Here is a 10,541-nt window from a genome sequence, read left to right as displayed (position 1 = left end):
GGCGAGAAAAGTTCGAGAGGGTGAAAGGAGAGAGAGAAGAGAAGAGAGAAAGAACGAGGGAAGACTGAACTCGATCGCAGCTCGCAGCGGAAAGCGAGAAATTCGGAAAGTGATGTCCATCAGAGCGAGGAAAAAAAAGGGACATCACTTTTACAACAAAAGCGCTAATTCTCTCCTGTTGGCTTCTGGGTGGACTGCTGTTGACCTGTGACCCGGTGAGAAAGAGCGAGGCCGAGAGCTAACCGGAACTCGTCGAAACTTGACGAATCGCAAATCGAACGTTCTCCACCTCCGCGGCACGACATCGCTCCCTCATCCACTCTTGCAAGCGACCTCTCGAGTGTGCGTCGTTCCAGGGAGATAGGCAATAGGCCCGTGAGAGGGAGAGAGAAGTGATTACAACACATTTCCCGACTAAGCTTCCGATTTCGCTCCTGTCGGTTCCGCTCCTGTTACTCCGGTACCCCCCAACTGATCAGCGCCAATCGAACGATTCCAACGAATGAGATGAGAGAGTGCCGGGACTAACGGAATTGAAAATTGAAGTTTAACCTGACGGCCAAAAACTTCATATCGAGATCCGGACTCTTCTCGAGCGATGAAACGAAACTCTCGGCGGCGGATTGGAACTGTTCAGAATGGGAGATGAGGAGAGTTTCAACATCGTAGAGACGTTGGGTTGAGGGAGGTCGGGAAGAGAGAATTGGTGAGGGGAGTCCCTGAAATCGTGAAACGTTCAACGGAGTTAGCTCGGAGAGTGAGATGATACCGACCAAAGACTCTCCATTAAGATGTCTTGTGCGACGTGAACGAAGTGAGCATTAGAGCTAAGGTAAGGGTATGGGGTACAGCGAGAAAAGCGTAGGGTATAGTCTCGAGAAGAAATATGTCGAGTTTTCGTTCTAGGGGATTTAAGCGAGAAGACGCATGACGAGTTCGAACACGACAAAAGTGACGGAGTTGACGAATGGGGACCTGTCAATCAAACAATTACTCAGCTGGAGGGAGGTGAGCTGAGATAGAATGGTCGGACTGACCTGATCATCGTCGGAGTCAAACCTCGGAAGAACGCTCCTGCTCCTCCTTCCTTGTACAATGCGGGAATAGCGTCTCGCATCCCTCGAGGGTAGTTGCGAGCGCCGGAGGAAGGGAAAGAATCGGTTTGAATGCGAGATTTCAAGACGTCGAGTGGGTAATTCCTGTTCTCAGTCACCGCGGCGTCAGTCCAAGCCATTATTAAGGTTTCGAACGATGGGAGTATGGTATGAACGTACAATAACCACATCCCCCATCCCGCCGCCGCTCCGAAAACCGCACTTTTCCCTAAACTGACCTCGTCCCTTCTTCTCCATTTCAGTCAACTCCTGCGTCAGTAGCGAGCTCCATCAAGCACTACTCCCTGACGAGAGAGTGGACATACGATAACCCCCCCTTCTTGATCTCCCTCGCAACGAGTAATTCATAAACCGCGAAATAAACCCCATATCCATGCGCTTCTCTCGCAAAAGTCGCACCCTGACCTTGATAGATCCCTCGTAAACGATCCGATCGATAAATCTTGCGCAAGGCATCGAGGGGACCGGAATAAAGAGGAGGATGAACGTTTGGTTGGGTTTGCAAACGAATTCGAATATGTTCGACGGGACCGGAGAAGAGAGAGTTTCCGAGACCGGCGAAAGCTCCAGAGAGATAGAATTGAAGAGGAGTGAGAGTCGAGGGAGAAGAAAAGCCATTTGAGGCGTTTTGAGAACTGTTTTTTCGACGACGGAAAAGCGTGAAGTGTGAGCGGCAGGACTTGGGCGAGATGCGAGAGGTGAGGCAGCGTACACGAAGAATCGTTTACCAGCTTGTAAACACGCGAACTGTACACAGACACAAGCTCCGATTCCGACTAAAGGCATTGTCGTTCCTTTGTAAAATCCCGAAGCTCCTTCATTCTTCAACAATTGTTTCGCACAGTCTACCGGTCCTCCATAACTGACGTTCCCTGCTTGTAATCTCACCTTTACGATATCGACTGTAGCATAATCTCATCGTCAGAGAAGCGAAACAGAGCAGAGAGAGGGGAGAGGAAGAGAGAAACGTACAAGGTTGTCCGACGATGACCTGCGCCCATCCCGCTACTGTTCCAGCCAAGAGCTCTTTCCCTACTGAGGACGTACTCGTCGATTTTGTGGGAGCTTCGGGAGAGAGGGGGTCGAGAGATGCGATAGATGTTGAGGAGGAGGAAGTCATCTGGGATGAGTCGGGACCGGTCTCTGAGCAGCTCAGGAGCTAAGGTAAGAATAACGAGTAGGCGTATAAGGTAGGCGAGCTGAAAGATACTGGAGGAAGGCAACCCGTTTCGACAAGTACTTTAAGTTAATAAGTTTGACTCGCGCATCTTTTGGTTTCCCGCTATTCACTCACTTCGACTCGATCAACGACTAGCACAAGCGCCGAATACAGAGTAGGAGTAACGAACAATAGCAGAACCGGTAAGTCAACGCTTCTGGTAGAGGGGAGAGCAGAGGGAAAAGTCATCATCAATCAGACCGTCTCAACAAGCCAGCAAGACGAAGAAGGAGTCAGGGGGGAAGAGGGAATCGCTCTAAGACCTTGGCACGGAATATGGGCGGCAGTCAGGGGACTTCGAGAGCCCTCGAGGTCGATTCATCAAGATTCACTTCCTCCGACCCATTTCTCATCAATTTGAATACCAACGAACGGACGTGTACTCATGTGGCCGTCATTGAGGATTATGGAGTCATCGGTGGAGCCAGGCAGTCAACGAGCGAACGAGTCGGGACACTCTGCGGGAGAATCGATCTCACGCGACTCGGGGTTACCTCAGACGAGCACCCTTAAACGTAGAAGCTACGGGAGACTAACCATTCGATCCTACACGTCGACAGAAACAGAACACACAATAAGAAAAGAGAAACCGACCTCCTTCGAAAACCATGTCTGAACAAAACCCTCCCGTCGACGACATTTTCAGCGGCATGAAGAAGAAGAAAAAGTCTTCCTCCAAGAAAGTAAACATTGACGAATTCGACGTTGACGCCGCCTCCCCTTCCGCTCCTTCGAACGACGCGACCGGATCAAACGCCGCGATCGATCTCGCTTCGGCTCCTTCCCCTGGGGACGCCGCTGATCCCGAACTCGATTTCGCCGACTTGAAGAAGAAGAAGAAGAAAAAGTCTGTACGAATCGATTCCGACCCGGAGGAAGACGCCCAAGAAATCGAGGAACAAAACCCGAAATCGAAGAAACGAATCGATAAATTGGGAAACGAAATCGATGATGAACCCGTCGACAACCAGATCGCGGCGGAAGTTACGGCGGTAGATGCGAGTGGGATGGACGAGTTTTCGGATTTGAAAAAGAAGAAGAAAAAGAGTAGTAAGAAGGCGTTCGATCTGGAGGCGTTCGAGAAGGAATTGAAGGAGAGTGAAGAAGCGGGTGGAAACGACGAAGAGGACGAAGGTGCGGCACCGAAGAGTATTCTCAAGAAGGCGACTCCGGCTGGAAGTGATGAGGAAGATGTTGGCGGTGAGGATGAACCCGTCGAGGGGGAAAACCCGTTCGGAAAGGAGGGAGAGGAGGAAGAAGATGGTGTCGTTTCAAAGGCTGAACAAGCTGCTGCCGCAAAGGAATGGCTCAAGGATGATCGTGATTACACCTACACCGAGGTTCGTTCAGTCTCCTCTACATCGTCGTCTGTGAGCGAAAACTGACCTCTTCTCGAATCGCTGTTTCTAGCTCCTCGGACGATTCTTCTCCCTCCTCTACCAATCCCACCCCTCCCTTTCCGGAGGAGCCTCAAAGAAGAAGTACACGATCCCACCTCCCCAATTGTTCCGAGAAGGTAACAAGCGTTCGATCTTCGCAAACATTGCCGATATCTGCAAACGCATGCACCGACAACCCGAACACGTTATTCAATTCTTGTTCGCTGAATTGGGTACGAACGGTTCGGTCGATGGTAGTGCGCGATTGGTTATCAAAGGTCGTTTCCAACAAAGTAAGCCGCTCCTCTCCCCTCTCCCCATTTCCCCCTTTCCCTCGTCCTTTCTTTCTCGCTCGAAAGCGAAAGCGAAGTGATACTGACTGGAAGAGTGTCAAATGAATAGAACAAATCGAGAACGTCCTCCGTCGATACATCGTCGAATACGTTACTTGCAAAACTTGTAAATCTCCCGATACGACTTTGACGAAGGACAACCGTTTGTTCTTCATGACTTGTTCTTCTTGTGGTTCGACGAGGTCGGTACAAGCTATCAAGACGGGTTTCCAGGCAAGTCGCAAATGTCTCTCAGGGTTCTTAATTCGACTTGATCGAATGACTGACTTTATCGGTTCGTTTGTCTCCTGCAGGCTACTACTCGTGCCGCTCGTCGTGCTGCCAAGGCCGCCACCTAGACAACGATCACAACGTCGTCTCGTTGCTAGATATACACTTCATTTCCGCCCTCTTGCTCTCTCGTTGCTGTACCCTCTCTCCATTTCTTTTCTTCCTGTATTTGCTCAATTTGCTCCATAGCTCAAAAAATGCACGTGCATAGGTCTTGCAAACTCTCTCGTTTATCTCTCGTATTGCTCTGCTTGAGAGATCGTGGTTCGCTTAAAGAGGCGAAGTGCTCGGGTGAATTTTGAGATTCGTCTCTTTCACCTCTCTCTCGCCACTTTCAACTCCGCTCACTCGTTTCAAGGCCGCAAAGTCACTCGTTCACCTCTGCAATCAGTACAAGCACCGCGCACACCACGCCTTCAGCCCCGTCTCGAGCAGTGTGACCTCATCAACCTCTCCTCTTTCCTCCCTCTTCTTCCCTCGATGCAAACCTCCGTTCTCTCCGAACTCCCCTCCGAGCTACTCTTGCACCTCCTCTCCTTCCTCTCTCTCTCCTCACTCCTCTCGCTCTCCCGCACGAACTCTTCCTTCCATTCGCTGATCCAATCTTCCCTCCTCCCTCGTTTCGCTCTCCTTCGACTCAATTATTCCCCTGCTACTCTCGCTCATCTACACTACCAGTCTCGCTGGACCTGGGGTCGCAAGGCGTCATGGGCCGAGAGGATCGATGAAAAATGGAGAAGGAACGAGTTTACTGGGGTTAGTTTCGGGAGTTGGGAGAGAAGTATGCCGTTGATGAGATTGTGGGGGGTTGAGAGAGGAACAGAGGGAGTACTGATTGCGAGAGGTGCGGGAATGGAATGGTGGGTTGCGAGGGATTTGAGAGGGACTATGAATCGAGTTGAAGTGGTTGTTAGAGGGCTACACGAGGAGCAGACAGGACGAAATGGAGTGAGGAGAACGAAGACGAATGCGATGGATGATATTACGGCGTTGGCGGAGGGAGCAAGGGTAGGAGAAATCATCGTTTCTCGAGTTTCTGGAATCGTTCAACGTTTGCGAGTTCGATATTCAGGAGGAGGAGGTGGATCGATCGTTCTTGAGGAAGTCGCGAGGTATACGATCCCTCACTCTGACCTCGCACGACCTGGATCGACCGCCGTCCAGGCTCTCGCTTCTTCCCCTTCTTCGAATCTCCTCGTTACGGCCTCTACAACTCGCCTCCGCCCTCCGAACCCTCGACAAGTAGATTTCGACGAGAACGATTCCCTCGCTCATGCGCTCATGAAACGTTCTGCCCCTAAAACTCATTCAATCTCGATTCATTCTATCGTCTCTCCTTGGGAACCTCCTTCAACGATCCCTCTCTCTTCGAAACCTTGGTCTGTCCAACTCGCACCCGGTTCCTCATCGTCTCCAAGCTGGATCGCGATCGGTCAGAGTGGGACTCAACCCCTCTCACTCGTTCAACTCGATTCAACCGGGACTCCCAACCTCGATACAGTCCGACCCCTCGCACGAACGTCAAAACCGACCTCAGTGTACAGTTTGACCACACCTTCGATCGATTGTTCCCCTTTTCTCCGACCGGATGAAACTTTGATCGCGGCGTTCTTTGATTCAACTACGAGGATTTACGATCTACGAACCCCGGCTTCTTCCTCCTCGAGTTTAGTCAGGGTATCGGATTGGAATGATGAGGGTTCTAATGCGGGAAATGAGGTGATGAGATTATCAGACCCTTGGTCGGACGATCCTTCGTATTCGGTCGCTTCAGGGGGTCCTCTCGGTGCTTCTATCGTCGTTGGATCCGCGAGGAATTCCGCAATAAGGATCTTCGATATCCGTAAACCAACACAACCTCATGATCGACAAGGAGGAGGAATCACAGCGTTTGGACCCCGAGGAGATAGATCACCTGTTTACGGGTTAGCGATTGAGAATTCGAGGATTTGGGCAGTGACGGAAAGGAAAGGGTTCGTGTTTAATTATCATGCGGATGAGAGAGATGGGATGGGAGAGGAGAGTATAGCGTTTGTGAGACATGAGGGAGAAGGGAAAGGGGAATTGAGGAAGACGGGAGGGAGGGAGGGGAGAGGGAAGAGAGTGGTAGAGCTCTAGAGGATTGTATTGGCGCACTAGATATGACGTCGTATTGTATTGCATCGCATCGTATCGCATTGAATCCGTGTTCGATAGAGGACTTGCTCGAGCTCAAACCGACGAAATCTGACTCAGGTGATTTGTCGATTTCGCTCGCCAGATCCCCAGCGTATTTAGTTCGGGTTACTCTGAATGATGTACTAGCCCTAATATCGTGGTCAACGGGGTTTCAGTGAGCTTCATCGTTGAGCCCGCGAGAGCGCGCTTTCCTTCCTCCAACTTGCTCGCCCCTTGCACCGACTGCGCCCACGCTCGACTGCAACACCGCTCAAACGCTACTCGCAAGTAGATACAAGGCTCAAAGACGCGCTTGACGCGGTTCCAGCAACTTTCTTCAGATGACAACCTCGATCAATCCCGCCAGCAGCAACTCGCAGGGCCTTGACAGCATAAATACAATGAACGGTGAGCCTCTAATACCCTCTTGAGCGGTTTAGAGCGTCCACAGCGGGGATAGAGGGGTCTTTGTTGATTCTCATCAAACAAGCAACTTTCAACCCTCTCCCTCGCCTTGGAGGGTCTAGGAAGCTCGTAGCTAACGCGTAGACTCGATCTGAATAGACTCTCTACCTCGAGCTGGACCCTCACGAATCAATTTCTTCGCACCTCCTTCTCCTCTGAAACCTCCCCCTCCCTTCTCGCAACCCGCCCCACCAGCCGACTCTCCCGATGGTGCACGTCCAAGCGCTGCACGGAAACCCTCCACGAAACTCCCTATGGCGGTTCTCCTCGCTCAGCATCGTTCCCAACCCTCTTCCTCGTCCTCTTCTTCCTCAGCTCCATCGAATCTCCCTCCCTCTGATTGTGGCGGCTCCCTTCTTCCGCCCGTACCCGAACCCATCCTAATCCGCGACATTCTCTACATCTTCCAAGGCATCGACGGTCAATTCATCCGCTTCAGAACACCCACACCTCGTCGACCCGGTCCCAAACGCACCTTCACTCGCGGCGAGATCGTCGTTTCCGATGAACGAGGGGTAATCGACGTCCCTGACGAAGTAGAGGAATTGGAAGAAGGGGAACTGGAAGAAGGGATTGAATTTGTCGAGTTACGAAAACGAGGATTCAGTTTACCGGCTCCTACGAGAACGTTGTTACATCAATTGAGCGAGTTGGGATGGTTGTATAGGAAGATTGGAACGGCGTTGTTGAGGAGTGAACAAGGGAGGAATCATTTACTTACCGTGAGGAAATTGGGGAAACCTTCGAATTCTTCGACAACGACGAGGAAACGAGACAAAGCTAGAGAACGGGAGAACCAGGTAGGGATGATTGAACAGAGTTTACATGCGGAATTGCAGAAGGAAATGACGGGGTATTTCGCTTTGTTGAGCGTACTCGAAAGGAAATTGGAAAGAGCGGAAGATGATTACGACCAAGACGAACAAGATGGGGAGAAGAGGTTAGGGGATGTGAGGGGGTTACAGGGTGGATTGACGTTGAGGAAATTGGATGTTTGGACTCAGGATATTAGGTTGAGAATGAGAATGATGGGCACTTTGGTTTCAGAAATCGGAGGTCAGTCGTCTCTGTCTCGAACCTTTCCTTCGACGCGAGATGCTGAGCCTTCTGATCGAACAGGCTCGACAGTCGGGGGAGCATTCCTGACGACTCTACATGCTTACACCGCGAACGGCGATCCCTTCATTCGCAATTTCTCTTCCCGACTGCTCAAAACCCTCTCGGTTCCATTCTTCTCGACCCTCTCTTCCTGGATCTACCAAGGAGAACTCCGAGACCCTTACTCCGAGTTCTTCGTCGAACTGAACCCGGCACTGGGAAACGAAGGAGACGAACGATGGAAGAGAAGAGGAGGAAACGTCGTCGATGGAGATTATTGGGGGAATAGTTTCGACGATGAGAGAGGGGTACCGAGTCATGAGTTGTGGGCGGACAAGTTCTCGTTCAGAAAGGAAATGTTGCCCGGCTTTTTGGAGGAGTCGTTCGGGAGAAAGGTGAGCTCACTTCCTCGAAAACCGACTCTTTTGCAACCGCTGACTTGCTCGTCGACAGATCTTCTCGACGGGCAAATCACTCAATTTCATGAAGTACTCTTGTGCCGATAACGCATGGGTGATTGAACGAAATCATCAAGACGATCGAGGTTCGCATACAGTTCTCCCCTCTCTCGGTCTTACCTCGAACTCACACCTCTCGTCTACTAGCTCTCGAATACGCCGACATGGCTTCTCTCGAACGATCAATCTCCCTCGCCTATTCGACAGCGTCTCAGCGACTATTTGAACTATTCTTCGACAAGTTCAAATTAATGGATCATCTGCGAGCGTTGAAAGATTACCTCATGCTCGGCAAAGGAGACTTTTGCGAGATCCTGATGGAGCAACTCGGGTGAGCCTGTCATCGTCTAACTACCATTTCCCAGTTTGACGCTTATCTCGCGCACAGGCCTTCCCTTGGTCGACCTGCAAACACTCTCTACCGACATAACCTCACCTCCACCCTCGAAACCGCGATCCGAGGTTCTCTCCCTCCCGCATCTCTCGGGTCCCTTCACTCCCTCTCGATCCTTCGAAGACTCGACGCTCGAATCTCCGATTTCCAACAAGGCGAAGTCGGATGGGACGTTTTCCTCCTCGAATACAAAGTTGAAGCACCTCTATCAACTGTACTCGATCCGAAGAGTCTAGAAGACTATCGAGAAATGTTCAAACACTTGTGGGGGATCAAACGGGTCGAATACGTTTTGAACGAAGCTTGGAGAACTTTGATGACAAGTTCGAGATTACTCAAGAAGGGGTCCAGTGAGCTCGATATCTCTCTACACTTCCTTGCGAGCTGTATCGAGAAGTTTGGCTTGTCACAGTCGTCTCATTCGCTCTCCATCAAGCTCGAACCGCTTTATCGAAAATGATTTTCTTCGTTCGTCAAGTCGAATACTACTGTCACCTCGAAGTGATCGCGTGTCAATGGGCCGAACTCGAAGAGTTCGTCGCTCGGAAAGAAGGAGATCTCGACAAGTTGATCGAAGCTCACAAGAAATATTTGGCGAAATTGTTGGAGAAAGGTTTGTTGAGAGTCGTTTCGAAACGATCGAAGAAGGAAGCTTCGTTGAAGAGTCAACTGGAGTCGATCTTTACGACGATGTTGGCTTATAAGAATGCAGCGGTGAGCTCTTTTTCGTCTCGAAACAATCTTTTGCGACGAGGAGCTTACACATCGATTTCAGGATGACTTGTTTGCTCACGCGATGCAACTTGAGTCCCACGCTCGAAGCGCCCAAGATACAGCACGAGTGAGTCTTTGTTCGGAATCAGCTCATTCTCCAAGCTGAATCCCTTCAATCTTGCACGTTTTAGGGACTCCCTTCTCCGATTCTCTCCTCTCGACCCCCATCGACCCAGCGTCTCTACGATATCGAAACTCTCCTCATCTCCCATTCTGAGCAATTCCAATCCGCCGCGGAAAGTTTCGTTTCTTCGTTAGAGAAAAGTCCGGATCTCGATATGAAGTTTTTGGCCGTCAGGTTAAACTTCAACTTTCAATTCCGTTAGTCCTGGCATTTTTCTCATCGCATTCGTCTACGTCTTGTGGGCTGTGCTGATAACTTGTAACGAGCTGGGAATAACAGGAACGGAGCCGACAGGTGCGAAATCGGAAGCTTAGTCGGGAAAACGTGTTGTAACTCTTTCCCCTATCGCTCTCGCGTGCTTACTCTGCAAGGTTGCTCACTATTCGCTTCATTATTCAAAAGCGGCCACGCGAGCGATGTCGCCTGTTCGAGGTTGAAACGTCTCGACTCGCGACCCGTCGGTTTCTGACAACTTCTGCTTCGCTCTCTCGCCTCGCTCTCTCGCCTCGCTCTCCTCGCACTGACTGCGAGATCAGGAGGAGCTCCTTGAGGCGCGGAAAGAAGAGTCTCGCCGCCCTCATTCTCCAGAGTGATGTCCCCTTTTTTCCTCGCTCTGATGGACATCACTCTCGAATTTCCCGCTTTCCGCTGCGAGCTGCGATCGAGTTCAGTCTTCCCTCGTTCTTTCTCTCTTCTCTTCTCTCTCTCCTTTCACCCTCTCGAACTTTTCTCGCT

General features: G+C 50.9%; 4 protein-coding genes across 4 annotated transcripts; 3 read left to right on the top strand and 1 right to left on the bottom strand.

The window, feature by feature from the left end:
- Positions 1–414: 414 nt before the first annotated feature.
- Positions 415–2,235, bottom strand: JCM6883_005865 (uncharacterized protein; the record flags this gene model as incomplete). The annotated part of the gene is made up of 8 exons (XM_076635650.1): positions 415–449; positions 530–719; positions 774–795; positions 1,038–1,199; positions 1,275–1,340; positions 1,421–1,750; positions 1,828–2,017; positions 2,088–2,235. The coding sequence occupies 8 exons, from the start codon at positions 2,233–2,235 to the stop codon at positions 415–417; spliced, it is 1,143 nt and encodes a 380-aa protein (XP_076484370.1).
- A 707-nt stretch (positions 2,236–2,942) lies between these two features.
- On the top strand, positions 2,943–4,404 carry SUI3 (translation initiation factor eIF2 subunit beta; the record flags this gene model as incomplete). Its single annotated transcript, XM_076635649.1, has 4 exons — positions 2,943–3,674; positions 3,745–4,006; positions 4,116–4,279; positions 4,360–4,404. 4 exons carry the CDS (start codon positions 2,943–2,945, stop codon positions 4,402–4,404), a joined length of 1,203 nt encoding a protein of 400 aa, XP_076484369.1.
- Positions 4,405–4,816: 412 nt separating this feature from the next.
- JCM6883_005863 (uncharacterized protein) lies at positions 4,817–6,454 on the top strand (the record flags this gene model as incomplete). The annotated part of the gene is made up of 1 exon (XM_076635648.1): positions 4,817–6,454. One exon carries the CDS (start codon positions 4,817–4,819, stop codon positions 6,452–6,454), a length of 1,638 nt encoding a protein of 545 aa, XP_076484368.1.
- Positions 6,455–6,894: 440 nt separating this feature from the next.
- Positions 6,895–10,120, top strand: SPC98 (Spc98p; the record flags this gene model as incomplete). The annotated part of the gene is made up of 10 exons (XM_076635647.1): positions 6,895–6,901; positions 7,058–8,014; positions 8,078–8,451; positions 8,510–8,600; positions 8,662–8,845; positions 8,903–9,258; positions 9,321–9,622; positions 9,684–9,749; positions 9,814–10,003; positions 10,086–10,120. The coding sequence occupies 10 exons, from the start codon at positions 6,895–6,897 to the stop codon at positions 10,118–10,120; spliced, it is 2,562 nt and encodes an 853-aa protein (XP_076484367.1).
- Positions 10,121–10,541: the final 421 nt, after the last annotated feature.

This window comes from Sporobolomyces salmoneus, assembly GCF_050403485.1.
Source record: "Sporobolomyces salmoneus JCM6883 DNA, S_salmoneus_JCM6883_v1_ctg127, whole genome shotgun sequence".
In the NCBI taxonomy this organism is placed as follows: Eukaryota; Fungi; Basidiomycota; class Microbotryomycetes; order Sporidiobolales; family Sporidiobolaceae; genus Sporobolomyces; species Sporobolomyces salmoneus.
Note: the sequence above shows the minus strand (reverse complement) of the source record. Positions and strands in the feature narration are given on the sequence as shown.